The sequence below is a fragment of the Delphinapterus leucas genome, unplaced genomic scaffold (assembly GCF_059928025.1).
Source record: "Delphinapterus leucas isolate spDelLeu-1000000601 "Yukka" unplaced genomic scaffold, BTC_Dleu_Yukka2 spDelLeu_asBTCV2_sq25, whole genome shotgun sequence".
NCBI classification, from domain to species: domain Eukaryota; kingdom Metazoa; phylum Chordata; class Mammalia; order Artiodactyla; family Monodontidae; genus Delphinapterus; species Delphinapterus leucas.
This window is the reverse complement of record NW_028322234.1, coordinates 12,104,087-12,118,825: the sequence shown is the minus strand read 5'-3', so window position 1 is coordinate 12,118,825 and position 14,739 is coordinate 12,104,087. Positions and strand designations below refer to the sequence as shown.

Here is a 14,739-nt window from a genome sequence, read left to right as displayed (position 1 = left end):
GCGGGCTTCCCGGCTCTGGGGCCTCCGATAAGGACCTCTAGGGGCTCGGCCGCGCCTGGCTCTGCGATAAGGCGGGCGGTGGAGGGGGTCGCGGGGCGCCGCAGGGAGGCGCGGCGTCAGGAGGTCACAGCGCAGCCACACGGGACTGGGGCTGGGGACCCAGGCTGGGGGCCGGGCTTGGGCGGGGCGTCCGGCTGTGTCACGCCCGCCTCCCTCCCGGGGCCAGGGCCGCTAAAATGGCGGCGGCGGCGGCGGTGACACCGTCCCGCACAGGGCCCGGGGGCCTAGTCGCCGTGTTGGGGGCCCACTAGCGCCTTCCTGGGCGCCCGCGTCCTGGCCGCGTCCTGGCCCCTGGGGCGCTCGAGCGCGGCCCCTGTGGCCCTCAGTCAGCCCTCCCGGCGCGCCCATGAACTCCGTGTCGCCGGCCGCAGCTCAGTACCGGAGCGGCAGCCAGGAGGACGCGCGCAGCCCCGAGGGCCGCAGGCCACGGCGCCCCCGAACCCCGGACCCCAACGGCCTGGGGCCCTCCGGAGCCAGCGGCCCCGCTCTTGCGTCGTCCGGGACCGGCCCGGGGGAGCCGGACGAAGTGGACAAGTTTAAAGCGAAGTTCCTGACAGCCTGGAACAACGTCAAGTACGGTGAGGAGGGGGCGGGCCCCGGGGTTGGGTTCTGAGGTGGGAGCGAGCTGAGGGTTCAGGCGGGCTGGGGACTTGGAGGTCGGTGGGAGTCAAGGAGAACCAGACCCTGCGCCTGTCAAGTATTCCACCCTTTGTTCCCCTCCCGTGAGTCACCTGTGGGTAGGTCCCCCGCCCTGCCCTGCCCAGAGCGGGCCGCTGGCTGGCAGGTCCAAAGGGGAATGTGTTTACAAGCTTCAGTCCATTCCCCGTGTGACCTTGGGCAAGGTTTTCTGTTTCCCTGTGCCTCCATTTTCCTCCTCTGTAAAATGGGTACAGTAATCAGACGTGCTTTGATTCATCCCGAATTAACGGCAGACATGAATGTGGCTGTTCTAGGGGCTCCGCCTCCATCCAGGAGAAGTGTAGCACGGATTCCCCGGAGCCTTCCCTGAGATAGGAACTAGGATACCCCCATCACACAGATGGGAGAATTTAAGCGCTGTTGCTGCCCTGTTAGGTTGCGTGTCTGCCAAGCAAGTGCTTCATCTTGCTGGACACTGCCCCATGTCTCCCCAGGTTGGGCAGTCAAAAGCCGGACCAGCTTTAGCAAGATCTCTAGCGTCCATCTCTGTGGCCGCCGCTACCGCTTCGAGGGCGAGGGTGAGCTGGTGGCCCCTGGCTAGGGTTGGAGGAGTCGCCCAGGGGTGTTTCTGGTGGCAACTGACAAGCCTGCTCTTGTAGGTGACATCCAGCGTTTCCAGCGGGACTTTGTATCTCGCCTATGGTTTACGTACCGCCGGGACTTCCCACCTCTCGCCGGGGGCTGCCTGACCTCCGACTGTGGCTGGGGATGCATGTTACGGAGCGGGCAGATGATGCTAGCTCAGGGGCTGCTGCTGCACTTCCTGCCCAGAGGTGAGCGGTGGAGGGGGAGGGGCACGGTAGGAGCATAGCGCCCACCGCAGGTCAGCAGGGTTAGAACTGTTTGTAAACAAAGAGTTTAAAGTCGTGTTAGAATTGTGTGTAAAGTAAGCTTGTGGGGGGGGCGGGGAGTGAGAGTTGTTTAGAAAATAAGTTGAAGGAATGTGAAAATTGTAGTTAAACACGGCATCTCTGGAGCAGTAGAGTTGTGTGTAAATCATGGATAGTGGGAACTGTGCCCCACCCCCCTACACCATTGCCATTTGACTCTTAACTCCATCCCTGCCAGATTGGACGTGGTCCCTGGGCGCAGGCCTGGGTCCCCCTGAGCCATCGAGGTTGGCCTCTCCCAACCGGTATCGTGGGCCTGCCCACTGGATGCCTCCGCGCTGGGCCCAGGCTGCCCCTGAGCCGGAGCAGGAGCGCCGGCACCGGCAGATTGTATCCTGGTTCGCTGACCATCCCTGGGCCCCCTTCGGCCTACACCGGCTGGTGGAGCTTGGGCAGAGCTCGGGCAAGAAGGCGGGTGACTGGTATGGGCCGTCCCTGGTGGCGCACATACTCAGGTGAGGACCGCTGCAGGGGACACGGGAGCTACTGGGTACCCCCAGGAGCTCAGGCCTTTCCTCCCACCCCCAGGAAAGCTGTGGAGAGCTGCTCAGAGGTCACCCGCCTGGTGGTGTACGTTTCTCAGGACTGCACAGGTAAGGGGCTGGGAGCCGAGGTCACAGGGTTCTCACCCTGAGCCAGTCACTACCTCAGCTGCCTCTTAGGACCCACATTCCTCAGATGCTGAAACAAGTTCTGCGGCAGAGGGACCCTTGGAAAGGATTCGAGGCCCACACTGGGTCGGGGTGCTCAGGATTCCTTCCCTCCCTCTGGAACCAGGAGAGGAGACTTCAGGGGCTTCTCCCTGAGTGATAGAATAAAAGACATAAGGAATTCCTCTCGCAGGTCCAACTCGCTCTTACTGTGTAAACAGGTCCAACATGTACGAAAGTTGGGTCTCTGCCTCACAGGGTTGTCATGAGGATTAAGTGAGTCAGTGATAAAAGTAAAACCCTTAGGATAGCGCTTCTCACTTAGTAAGTATTCACTAAATCTTAGCTATTCTTGTTATTATTCCCTCGAAAACAGTTCAGGAGAGCCTTTTTCTTAGTCTGTTAGGGCTGCTGTAACAAAAATACCATAGACCAGGGACTTCCCTGGCGGTCCAGTGGTTAGGACTCGGCGCTTTCACTGCCGGGGCCCTGGTCGATCCCCGGTCAGGGACTACTATCCCACAAGCTGCGCGGCATGGCCAGAAAACCAAAACAGCACACAAAAAACCATAGACTGGGTGGCTTGTGAACAACAGGAATTTATTTTTCATAATTCTGGAGGCTGGGAAGTCCAAGAACAAGGCACTGGCAGCTTTCGTGTCTGTTGGGAGCCCACTTCCTGGTTCATTTTGCTGTGTCTTCAGGTAGCAAAAGGGGCAAGCGAGCTCTCTGGGGTCCCTTTTATAAGGGCAGTGATTTCACTCCTGACCTAATCCCCTCCCAAAGGCCCCACTTCCTAATTCCATCACCTTGCGGGGTAAGATTTCAACATAAGAATTTAGAGGGGGGCACAAGCATTCAGACCGTAGCAGCTGCCTCCGGAAAGGGAGGCACTTTTCTGGGAGCCAGGAGGGGGCTCACATAGCCACAAGGGAGGAGGCGGGAGAGGAGAAACCAGCAGACGGGACTTGAGGAGGGACACACAGGAACTTTCAGCTGACTGGCGGATTGCTCAGCGCTCCCATTTCCATCTTAGAAACCCAGGCGCCGAGTCGGGGAGGACTAGAGGCACTCTGGGCTGCGGGGAAGGCTCTCCAACTCCTCCTAGCTTTACACTGTTTGTCTCAGTCTCAGGACGTCAGTTGCCCTCTCTGTAAAATGGGGATTCCACACCTGCCTGGAGGCCCAGGGATTGTCTGAGGGAGCTTGGGGTGGGGGGACACGGGAAAGGTGTTTTTCTGCCGATGACAGGAGTGTCATCCCAAGAGGTTGCTCAGGCAGGGTTGGTCCCCTGAGGATGGAGGACCATACTCTGAGGCGCGAAGGGCCGGAGAGAATGTGACCTGCTACCCTGTCCTTCCAGTGTACAAGGCGGATGTGGCACGCCTGGTGGCCAGGCCAGACCCCACAGCTGAGTGGAAATCCGTGGTCATCCTGGTGCCAGTGCGGCTGGGTGGTGAGACTCTCAACCCCGTGTACGTGCCCTGCATGAAGGTAGGTTCTACCAGATTCTACCATGCCTCCGCCCAGGAGCCCTGCAGACTTTTTCAGCTTGGGTTAGGTGTTTATGCTTCCTTCATCTCTTCATCGGTTTATCCAGTAGTTACGGAGCGCCAATTATGTGCCAAGAACTGTCCCAGCTGCTGGGGATTCAGAGGTGAACAGGCAACAACTGATGCCCTCTGGGAACAGACTTTCTAATGGGGGAATAACAGGCAGTGTATGTGGAACCAAATTGACAGCTGTGGTGTTACAACTCGGACTCTAAAGGAACCAAAATTAACACGATGAGGGGCAGATGCGGGTGGCTGCACAGCCTAGGAAAGCCCCTCTCTAGCCAGAAGCAAGAGAGAAGCCAGAGGAGTGTTCTGGGCAAAAGGAACAGCAAGGCTGGAAAGACCCTGATGTGTTTATACCCGGAATAAAGGCCAAAGATCCCTTCACAGCCCACAGGGCCCTGTACCATCTGCCCACACTCTCCAACTCACTTCATTCTGCTCCAGCCACACAGGCCTCTTCACTGTTCTCAGAAGACACCTGCCTCAGAGCCTTTGCACTTGCTGTTCCCATCACTTGGAGCACTCTTTCCCAAGATGCACTCTTTTTTTTTTTTTTTTAACATCTTTATTGGAGTATAATTGCTTTACAATGGTGTTAGTTTCTGGTCTATAACAAAGTGAATCAGCTATACGTATCCCAAGATGCACTCTTAACTCTCTTAACTCTTTGCTAAAACATCATCTCTCAGTGAGGCCTTTTCCTGATTCCCCAGTTTAAAATTGCAAAGCCTTCTTCCCGCCTTTATTCTTTCTCCAGTGTTACCGCCTTGTGGCACGTGACGTAACTTGCTCATCTTGTTCCTTGTTCTCCCGCACTAGATCAGCTGCATAAGGGCAGGGTTTTGTCTATCTTGGTCACTGCTACCCCCCAGGGCCCAGCACAGGCTTGGGTTTGCACACATTGGGCCTTTGCTATGCATTTGTTGACAGTGCTTACAATGCTCACTGACAGCACCTGCTGTGGGTCCTTACCTTCACCCGCTTTCTTCCCTGCAGGAGCTCCTGCGTTCAGAGCTGTGCCTTGGCATCATGGGGGGCAAGCCACGCCACTCGCTGTACTTCATTGGCTATCAGGGTAGGCCCACCCCATCCTGCTTCATCCCATCCCACCTTACCCTCTTCTACCCCTGCTCACGCTTCCTCCCCTGCAGATGACTTCCTCCTCTACCTGGACCCTCACTACTGCCAGCCCACTGTGGATGTCAGCCAGGCCGACTTCCCCCTAGAGGTGAGCTGGGATCCCCAGGGTGGGGTTGGAGGCCTGTGGAGGGTTCCCCCCGAGCCTCCCTTGTTTGTCTGCCCCAGTCCTTCCATTGCACCTCACCCCGCAAGATGGCCTTTGCCAAGATGGACCCGAGCTGTACTGTGGGGTTCTATGCTGGAGACAGGAAGGAGTTTGAGACGCTCTGCTCAGAGCTGACCAGGGTGAGCAAGGCATGCTGGAGGGTGGGAGGCAAAGGGCAGGGCGAGGGTAGAAGAGGAACAGAGGCTTTGAGGCCAGCAGACCTGGCAAGGCCACGTCCAGGCTATGTTGTTAAGATTATTATCCTGACCACAAGCTGCAAAAGCCCAGCTCTAATTAGAGCAAAAAGAGGCATGAAATGAAAAATTTAAGGGGACAGCTGCTTCCAGGGGGTCAAGTGGTAGGACCCTGCCATGTGCTCATCACTGAGCCAATCACTATAGCCAGGGCACAGAAGGTGCTGATTGGCTGGCCTGCATCACTGCCCTGGAGGGATGGGAGTTGAGTTCAGGAAGCACCTGATAAATATACCTGTTAAGATAATTATACCTACTAGGATAATTAACATGGCTTGGGGGCTGAGCTCTTCTCTCTCCTCCCACCAGGTCCTCAGCTCCTCCTCAGCCACAGAGCGATACCCCATGTTCACCCTGGTTGAGGGCCATGCTCAGGACCACAGCCTGGACGACCTCTGCTCCCAGCCCTCCCAACCCACACTGCGGCTTCCTCGCACAGGCCGGCTCCTCAAGGCTAAACGCCCAAGCTCTGAGGACTTTGTGTTTTTATAAAGGGAGGGGATGAGGGAGAAGACACGACCCTATTTATTTTTTTATTTATGTCACTCTGGGTGTGGGAGCTTGAACTCCCCTCCCTGACAAGTGCAGCTGAGAGCAGTCCAGGAAGCCTCCGGGCCGGGGCCATTCAGCCAGGAACAGAGCCCGCACACCTGCCTCCCACCAGCTGGGCCCTCCTCACCGGGCAGGGAGGGAGGGCCCCCGGGCACCCACTCAGGGCCTGACTCAGTACTGTAGTTTGCACTGGACCGTCCGTGCCCCTCACCGGTCCCAACGCCCCCATCCTGCCAAGGGCTGGTGGGAGGGAGGCGGGGCTGTGACCAATGGAGGCTAATAAAGCCGTTTGACTTGACCTTGGCTATGGCTATGGCTGGGCCCAGCATTTGAGGGATGGGGCTCAGGGTATGTCTCGAGGTGAGGTTCCAAGTCATCCGGGGACGCTTACTGAGTAGGCCTCAGCTTTCACATCTCTTAAGATGGGAAAACTCCCTTGCCCACAGGTAGATGTGAGGGTCTATACAGTCGATAAGAGGGGGCTTGATTGAAGGGGAGGAGCCCCAAGGCCCCTGCAGGCTCCCTTGAGCTCAGGGGTGGCTCTTAGGCCCCTGCCGCTTCCTCCGTTGCCGGCCCAGCTGGCGGAAGTGCAGCCGTTTGGGGTTGAGGCCAAAGGCCTGCAGTCTCTGGCGGCTGAACTCGCATCCACCAAGTGTTACTGTGGGGCCCAGGAGACGTGCCTTCTTGCCCCTCCTCTGCCTCTGGGGGGCCGGTTTCTTGGTGGGTGTCGCAGGGGCTGCCTCTTCCTGTACTGGGGGGCTCTCAGGCTGGGGCCACTTCCCACAGGCCCCATCGGGTGCCAGCAGCTGCCCCTGTGGGCCAGCTTTGTCTCTCTGTGGCTTCCCTGTGGCTTCTGTGGGCATCTCTGTCCTGGAGGAGGAAGGTGCGGCTCAGCCCAGGCCAGTCACAGTTAGGCTTTCCATCCCCCATTTTTACAGATGTGAAAAGGAGAGGCTCAGAATTCGGGGGCCTGGACTTCCTTGGCGGTCCAGTGGTTAAGACTCCGTGCCTCCACTGCAGGGGGCAGGGGTTCAGTCCCTCGTCGGGGAACTGAGATCCCACATGCCGCGTGGCGCGGCCAAAAATTTAAAAAAATAAAACAATTCAGGGGCCTGCCTGGGACTCAAATGTGGGTCTAATGCAATACCAAGCTGGGATTTTTCTACAGAACTCTGAGGCTGGATTGTGTCACTGATAATTTTGAATGTTGAGCCTGGGCCTGCACTAAGCTCTTCACACAAATTAACTCATTTTAGCTTTCCATCAGCTCCGTGAGCTTTTATCACTCCTCATTTATAGATCAGGAAATAACAGGCATAATAACAAGAGCTAATACCTATCTAGAACTTATTGTTTTAAGCACTGTGTGTGAATTAATTCACTTAATCCTCAAAAAAAAAAGAAAAACCCAACAAGAAGTGAGCCATCTTTATCCCCGTTTTATAAATAAGGAAGCAGGCCCAGAGAGGGAAAGTGACTTGCCCAATGTCACACAGCTACAGCCCAGCCAGGACTTGACACCCAGGTATCAGAGAAGGGAAACCCCATTCCCAAGGTCATGTGACAGATGGCTGACAGAGCATGACTCAAACCTGGGCCTGGCAGGCTCCCAAGCCCACCCACCCCCTACAACCAACAATACTTACTCCTCTGGGCAGAGTGACTTGAAGATCTGCCTCTTTTTCCATACGTTCTGGGCCTTCTGGCTGTACGCCCTCCTGTCCTGCAGCTCCTCCTGCTCCGACCTGCAGGCCGCAGGGTGCTCTGGGAGTTGCCCATGCTTGCCTTCAGCCTGCCCGCCCCTCCCCCCCCGGGGCACCTGGCCCAGCCCCACCCCGTCACCTGTACATGCAGGTCTTCTTCAGGGAGCACCATCGGTTCAGCTCCTTGTCATCGGCAGTGAGGATCTGCAAGGGCAGGGAGAGTGGGGTCCTGCTCGTGAGCCCCAGGGGGCCCTGACTCTTAAGCCTTAGTCACCTCATGGGTCAAAGCAGGGTAATGCCAGTTCCACCCAGCAGAAATGTCATGATGGTGAGAAAGAGCTGATTTCTGCAGAGGCTAATTGATTTTTTTGTTGTTGGGGGCATCAGATGGGGAAACTGAGGCTCAGAGAGGGGATCCTTGCCTCAAGTCACATGGCCAGGAAGTGGCTACTCTCAGATTACAATTTGGGCCCTTGAGCCCTCACCCCATGCACTGTGGTCCCAGCAGCCTCAGACCAGGGCAGGGGTCTCCATGCCACTGACTGGGTTTGCTAATTACAGATGAGGCCCAGGTTCCTCACTTATGAGTTGGGCACCCCCTTAGAACCTACTGGAAGGTCATCAGGAAGATGAAGTGAATGCAGATGTTATAAGCTCAATAAACATCGTCTATTTTTGCTGTCAAGCATCCATAGCCATTGTGGCTAAGGCGCAAGTGACATTCAAAGCATATTTTTTTCACATCCACATCCATGAGGTGGGGCTGCTATGAGGCCCATTTTACAGACGGGGAAACCCAGGCACAGAGGCTCTAGTCACATGTCCAAGGTTATACAACTGGTGAACGGCAGAGCCAGGATTTGAACCTGTGTCAAGTCTTAAGGGTCACCCTGCTGCCGATATACGGTAACAGAATTAAAACTAATATTTACTGGGGCCTGCCGTGGGCAAAGCACTGTTTGAGCCCCGGCCTCACAGAAACCCTTTGAGGCAGGTAATGTTATTAGTACTGTCATTAGCACTATTATTCCTGTTGTTTTCGAGATGAGAAAACAGGCCACGCCACAGCACAGATGGCTCCAGGCTCCCCCTTGCCTAGCGGGTGCCCCCAGGGTCCCACCTCCTCGGTGCTGAGCCCGAAGTCGCAGGGCACCACCATGCGGTACTTGAAGCGACAGGGCAGGTCATCGATGATGTCCTCGTAGTCCAGCTGGTAATACTCGTCCAGGTACTCCTCGAATGTCTTGTCCCCTGAGCGGGGACAGAGCCAGGCTGCCGGGGTGTGCCGGGCCCTGTGGAGCCCCTGCCTGCCCACGGCCGCCCACCCGGGCCTCACCAGGGTCAAACACAGGCTTCTCCTGCTCCACGGCTGTGGCGAAGGGCGACTTTCGCTTCTTCTTGCCCAACGAGGGAGCCTTGCGCTGCTTCTTCTGAGGCTGGCTGGGGTCATAGTCGGCATCCATCTGCCGGGATGCGCAGGTCAGGCCTGCCCTTGCGGTCCTCGGGACCCTCTGAGGACCCCCAGATCCCCGCGCCCAGGGCACCTACATTGAAGTCGGGGTCCTCGCAGTGCGGCTCCTGCTGGCTCCAAGCTCCACCCTGCTCCGGCCCAGCCCACGTGTCCCAGTTCCAGTCGTCTGATTCCAGAGGACAGGCAGGCAGGGATGGGCCGGGGGGTCATGTCAGGCCAAGCAGCCCCCACCCCCAGCCCACTGCCCCAAGTGACCTCACCTTCAAGCCCTTCCTCTTCCTCAAACTGTGGCTTCTCCTCCTCCATGGTTCCGTAGTACTTGTCCCCGAAGCACTTCTGCAGGGTCGGGGCCGGGAGGGTGAGCAGGGCCCACTCCCCCCAGATGGCAGCACTCCTGCACCTTAAATGGCCTCGCAGCACCCCCCTCAGCTCCTGATGTCGGGGGAACCCTGTGTGTCTGGGCTCCTCCACACCCACTTTTGGCTCATCTTGCCCCCTTGACCCCCCTGCTCTCTGCCCCCTGTTCCACTGGCTGGCAAAGGCAGATATTGCTAACCGTGCCATTTATAAGCACCTACTGCATGCTGGACGCTGGGCTGCATCTCACTGTGTTCTCACAAGCTCCCCAAGAGACAGAAACTACTGCCAAATATTGAGAAGCTGAAGCTCAGGACTGAGAAGCTTCTAGAAAGTGAAGGCTGAACGCTGACCACACAGCACCCACCCACTCCAGTTTTCACCTGGCCCACCTATGCATCCTTAGTCTCCTTCCTTGACCTCCCAGGCTTAGTCAGGGGCAGCTTTGCGGTGCCCGTGGTCCCCACTGTTCTCCCATCCAGCCCTCATTGCCTGTTCCAGTGGCCTGAAGCTGTGTTTCCCCAAATACAACAATAAACACTAACGGCTCAATAAATGAGTTTAAAGGAAATACCAGGACCCACAGTTCCTTGAGCATTTACCAAGTTAATTAACATTTAGTATTCCTCTCAGGCTATCTTTACAACAGCCCTGACATAAATGCTGCAGTTAGACCCACTATATAGACAGAGACACAGGGTCAGAGAGGTCAAGTCACTTTTCTGAGGCCACACAGCCAGGAAGGGACTGCTGATTCCAGAGCCACACTCTGAGCACTTGGCTGCACAGCCGGGCTGGGGCTCTGGGGCCACACCTGCATGAGCTGGTCGTGCTGGGCGGGGTCAAAGTCGTCCTCGAGGTCCTGCTCCTCAAAGCCCAGTGTCTCGTTGCCTGTGACCTGCCGCAGCCTCTCCAGCTTGGCCAGAATCTCCTTCCTCTTCAGGTTCTTCAGCTGCTTGAGTTCCTCCTGCTTCCTCGCTTTCTCCTGCAGGCGGCAGCTCACAGGAGAGGGAGGGTATGGGCTCCCCCCTGCCCCCTGCAGGCTGGGCCCCGCCTCCTCACAGCGCACCGCCCCAACAGACACTCACCCTCCTCTTCCGCTCCCGCGTCTCTTCCCTCCTCTCCTTCCTGCGCTCGTCCTTTTGGCGCACGGAGGATGTGATGTTCCGAGGATAGGTCTTGACCTGTGGGCAGCAGAGATGATTCCAGGCTCTCCCGGCCTGGACCCTGCGGGCCAGGTCCTCCCTGGAGCTGGCACTGGCCACCCACCGAGGCAGAGTCTGGCTCCTCGAAGCGGAAGTTGTACTTGTGCTCAAAGTCCTCCTGTTTCTTCAGAAACAGCTCACCCTCGTCTGAGGAGTCGTCCACGGCCAGCTGGACCGGGGGGCCAGGGACCCTGAGGGATGAGATGGGATGGGACTGGGGGCATCAGCCGAGCTCCTGCACTCCTGTGTACCAGCATATTAACTCATTTAATCCTCACAAGAACCCTCTGCTAGGGTGCCACCGTTACCCCCATTTACAGATGGGAAAACCGAGGCATGGAAATCCAGTGGCAGGGCCCCCTGGCTCCAGAGCCCACACTCTGCAGCTTTTCCTCAAGAAAGGCTAACTCTAGGGAATTCCCTGGTGGTCCAGTAGTTAAGACTCACACTTCCACTGCAGGGGCCACAGGTTCAATCCCTGGTTGGGGAACTAAGATCCTGCATGCCACACAGCGCAGCCAAAAAGAAAAATAAAAGGGCTTCCCTGGTGGCGCAGTGGTTGAGAGTCCGCCTGCCGATGCACTAGACACGGGTTCGTGCCCCGGTCCGGGAAGATCCCACATGCCGCAGAGCGGCTGGGCCCGTAAGCCATGGCCGCTGAGCCTGCGCATCCGGAGCCTGTGCTCCGCAACAGGAGAGGTCACAACAGTGAGAGGTCCGCGTACCGCAAAAAAAAAAAAAAGAAAAAAAAAAAGAAAAGAAAAAGGCTAACTCTGCTACCATCTATGTGAAAAAGTGTAAACGCCTGGTGCCTTTTCCTTTCTGGCCAGTGCTGGCTCCAGGCCCCTGGGGGACATGGCTACTCACCCTTCTTCTCCTTCCTCCTCTTCCTCCTCATCTCCCTCCTCCTCGTAGCGTTTGTTGAGGATGTAATCCCGCAGGAAGCGCTCCCCCTCATCTAGCTCTGGGTTGTTCCAATATTCCTTGAGGTGAGTCTAGGGGTGAAGGGGGGGGTAACAGGACCCGGATCAGCGACAGGGAAGGAGCACAGATGTGGGCACCCAGTGGATTTGGTGACTGCAGCTTCACAGCCAGCCTAGGAAGTAGGTGGGCTAATCCTCATCTTATAGGTGTAGAAGCTGAGGCCCAGAGAGGGACACACCCCATCTTTAGAGAATGTGCTCCTGGCTACCGTCTCAAGGGCCGGTTTCCAGGGAAAGGTTGGATGGAAGCAGACCAGGTAGTTTAGTGGGTCAGTGACCGTGAATGCGAACTCACCAGTTCTTTCAGGGTGTCGGGGTTCTGAATCTCCTTCTGCCCCTTCAGCCACTCGATGTAACCGGCATCCTCCTGGGCCTGGGGGGAAGCCAGCGCTGAGGGTCTGTGGGAGCCCTGGGCCCCTCTCTGCCACCAGCCCCCATCTAGCTGGGCCCCAGCACCCACCTTCTCCTCTCTGCTTTTAGCACGTTTCTGCAGCAACCCGGAGCTACCTTCGCCGGCACTGTCCTCGTCCTCACTGTCCTCCACAAATGCCCGGAAGCTGCCCGTGCGAGAGAACAAGCCTCAGGACGGGTGGGCTGGCCCTGCCCGCTGCCCCAAGACAAGCCCCGTCTACTAATCCCTGAGCTCGTCCTGACAAGCCCAGAGCTGTGCTGTGACATAGAGCCCATGACCAACCCCGTGTCACAGATGCAGAAACTGAGGCCCGGAGCTAGCAAGCGATGTGCCCAAGGGCACACAGCCATTAAGTGACAGAGCTGGATTTGAACCCAGGCCCGCCCAACCTCAGAGCCTCAACTCCTTTCCATCTGGCCACTCAGCCAGCCCCAGGGCTCACCTTTCCTTCAGCTGTTTCTGTTCTTCCACATAACTTTTCAATGAGGTCTGCTGCAGAGAGAGTGACATGGGCCTCAGGCCCAGCCCTGAGGCTTCAAGCACCCCCAAGCCCCCCACCCAGCCTCCACCTCACTCACCTGAAGTCTCTGATTGGAGGCCTCCCCATCTGAATTCTCCTCATCAATATATTTGCTGTGTGAAGAAGGAAGAAGGCTTCAGAATAGACTCCCCATGGCCTGTCTGTCCCCATGGGGTAGGGGGCTGTTAAGAGCAACAGCTGGTGGAGGGGGCAGTGGGGTGCAGGCAGGCTCCTGCTCTCCAGGGTTCCCTCAGCTCTGGTGAGTCACTGGCTTCTTCCCACCCCTGCCCCTAAGTGCCTGATGTGTCCACCTGCCCTGGGAAGGTGGGAGCAGAGGAGTCAGGCTTTCTCCTTACCCTCCCTTCTCCAAGATAACCTTCCTCTCGTAGTCCTTCAGGTACATGGGCTGCACCTTCTTTTGTTTCTCTTCAGCTGCTGGCTCCTCCTTACTGTCTGAGGACGATGCTGCGGGGACACCAGAAGACACCTGCCATCATCCACATCCACAAACCCCTTCCTCCCGCAGGCAGAGAGTAAGACTATGCTGGGCCAGAGTCAGACCGAGGTTTCAAATCCCCGAGCCACTAGTTCCCAGCTATCAAAGAGGCATCACACTTGCTACTACCTGGAAGTACCTGGCAGTGATCATTCAGTGAATAATTCACACTCAGAACAGGGCCAAGCACACAGCCGTTATTAATGACAACAGGTCTTAACCTAAGACACTCTGCTAAGCGGTGTTTTGGTTTTGGTTTTTTTGCCTTGCCGCGTGGCATGCCGGATCTTAGTTTCCCCCAGCAGGGATTGAACCCGTGCCCCCTGCAGTATAAGAATGGAGTCTTAACCACTGGACTGCCAGGGAAGTCCCTTTGCTAATCAGTTTTGATGTGTGTGGAGATCCATTAAACAGTCACAACCGCCTATAAAGCAATGAGGAATCTGGGCCTCAGTAGAAGTAGCCCCAGACCTGTTCTCTGATAGAAGGTGGCATCTTTCTGATAGATGCACGGATCCTTCTTCTTCAGTAAGGAGAGGGTCCTGTAAAAGTCACGCTCCTGCTGAGTGTCAAATTCCTAGGGCAGGAAAAGGGGTGGGGACAGACTTCAGAAAGGGGCTGTGATGGGGGCAGTAAGCAACAGGGGCAGGTGGGCTGAGAGTGTGTGGGAATTAGTGTGCATAGAGGGGTATATGTTAGGAGGAAGGAAGCGGGGGAATCCGGCTGGGTAGAGGCAGGTGGGGGTGGAGAGCTGGATCTGAATTGGGGGGAGTGGTCAATTAGGTGGAGGAAGGAGAGGGGCCCTCTTGGGGGTGGGCCACACATAGGTACGGGATATGAGACAGAGGAAGGTAGCAGGCAAGGGGGGTGGGTGGTACTTTCTGGTATCAACAAGGGATGGACAACCTAGGGGCAAGTGGGCAGAGGGCACATCAGAACAGAGAGGAAGGGCTGGACTGCTCAGTGAGGCTGGGAAGATCAGGGCTGATATGGGGAAAAGCTGGGTGCCGCATGTGGCAGAGGGATGCCCCACTCTGGGGACAGAGGCAGACACGGAGAAACGGTTAAACTGTTAGGGACGAAAATGTGGACAGAGGATTCACACCTCACAGATCAAGATGGGCAGGTAGATCCGAGGTAGGGGAGAGGAAGTAGGGGAGATCTGCCCACTCCCTGGGGATGGAAAGGGCGCTGTCTGTCCCTCATGGAAATGGGGGGTGGGAGATGGACGCTCCCGTACGGCGCGATGGGGTTGGAGGTTAGCCGCCCCCTATAAGTCGGGGCCGGGATATGGTGTGGGGCTTGGACACCTCCTGCAAGTCCGGGAGGGAGGCGGGGAAGCTCACCACGCGCTCGTCGCCGGAGTCAGACTCGGAGCTGGAGTCGCCGCAGCTGTCCCTATCCCCATAGCGATCTTTCACTGTGGGGCACAGATGGGATCAGATCAACCCCCACTTCCCGACCGCCCTGCACGCGCCGGCGCCCAGCGCGCATGCGCCCCGCACTCACGCCGCTGCAGCTCCTCGCGCTCCCGGTAGCGGCCGTACCGCGCGGCGAACGCCGCGTTCACCCGCAGGGGTGACGACCCGCGCGGCTCCGACATGGCGGCTCTACGATCCACTGCGCACGCGTGTGAAGAGGCT

At 57.2% G+C, this 14,739-nt stretch overlaps 2 protein-coding genes across 6 annotated transcripts; one reads left to right on the top strand and one right to left on the bottom strand.

The window, feature by feature from the left end:
* The first annotated feature begins 109 nt into the window (after positions 1 to 109).
* Positions 110 to 6,247, top strand: ATG4D (autophagy related 4D cysteine peptidase). 3 transcript variants are annotated; one of them, XM_022557196.2, is made up of 10 exons: positions 147 to 638; positions 1,194 to 1,277; positions 1,359 to 1,532; positions 1,828 to 2,104; positions 2,178 to 2,242; positions 3,663 to 3,793; positions 4,855 to 4,933; positions 5,010 to 5,086; positions 5,164 to 5,283; positions 5,707 to 6,247. In XM_022557196.2, exons 1-10 carry the CDS (start codon positions 407 to 409, stop codon positions 5,887 to 5,889), a joined length of 1,422 nt encoding a protein of 473 aa, XP_022412904.1. In that variant the 5' UTR covers positions 147 to 406; the 3' UTR covers positions 5,890 to 6,247. The 3 variants fall into 3 exon arrangements, with proteins under 3 accessions (XP_022412906.1, XP_089761596.1, XP_022412904.1); XM_022557198.3 differs by lacking the exon at positions 5,164 to 5,283 and having other exon boundaries at positions 110 to 638; XM_089905470.1 differs by lacking the exon at positions 1,194 to 1,277 and having other exon boundaries at positions 145 to 638.
* KRI1 (KRI1 homolog) lies at positions 2,882 to 14,731 on the bottom strand. Of its 3 annotated transcripts, none has more exons than XM_022557195.2 (19): positions 14,606 to 14,731; positions 14,443 to 14,516; positions 13,568 to 13,673; positions 12,957 to 13,065; positions 12,659 to 12,713; positions 12,523 to 12,569; positions 12,129 to 12,225; positions 11,964 to 12,041; positions 11,553 to 11,680; positions 10,750 to 10,876; positions 10,569 to 10,664; positions 10,295 to 10,465; positions 9,384 to 9,459; positions 9,201 to 9,289; positions 8,989 to 9,115; positions 8,773 to 8,903; positions 7,792 to 7,856; positions 7,596 to 7,694; positions 2,882 to 6,819 (listed from the first exon to the last, which is right to left on the bottom strand). In XM_022557195.2, the coding sequence occupies exons 1-19, from the start codon at positions 14,697 to 14,699 to the stop codon at positions 6,480 to 6,482; spliced, it is 2,109 nt and encodes a 702-aa protein (XP_022412903.1). In that variant the 5' UTR covers positions 14,700 to 14,731; the 3' UTR covers positions 2,882 to 6,479. The 3 variants fall into 3 exon arrangements, with proteins under 3 accessions (XP_022412903.1, XP_022412902.1, XP_030620308.1); XM_022557194.2 differs by having other exon boundaries at positions 12,523 to 12,572; positions 14,606 to 14,730; XM_030764448.2 differs by having other exon boundaries at positions 6,593 to 6,819; positions 7,596 to 7,713; positions 12,523 to 12,572.
* Between the last annotated feature and the right edge of the window lie 8 nt (positions 14,732 to 14,739).

What these genes read in the sequence shown, in the direction of transcription:
- ATG4D (XM_022557196.2), top strand. Translation starts at nt 407, where the DNA reads ATGAACTCCGTGTCGCCGGCCGCAGCTCAGTACCGGAGCGGCAGCCAG. An exon ending in AGGCCGACTTCCCCCTAGAG is followed by an intron (nt 5,087 to 5,163) that starts GTGAGCTGGGAT and finishes TGTCTGCCCCAG; the next exon opens with TCCTTCCATTGCACCTCACC. An exon ending in TCTGCTCAGAGCTGACCAGG is followed by an intron (nt 5,284 to 5,706) that starts GTGAGCAAGGCA and finishes TCCTCCCACCAG; the next exon opens with GTCCTCAGCTCCTCCTCAGC.
- KRI1 (XM_022557194.2), bottom strand. Translation starts at nt 14,699, where the DNA reads ATGTCGGAGCCGCGCGGGTCGTCACCCCTGCGGGTGAACGCGGCGTTC. An exon ending in CTAAAAGCAGAGAGGAGAAG is followed by an intron (nt 12,042 to 12,128) that starts GTGGGTGCTGGG and finishes GCTTCCCCCCAG; the next exon opens with GCCCAGGAGGATGCCGGTTA. An exon ending in AGGAGCCAGACTCTGCCTCG is followed by an intron (nt 10,665 to 10,749) that starts GTGGGTGGCCAG and finishes TGCTGCCCACAG; the next exon opens with GTCAAGACCTATCCTCGGAA.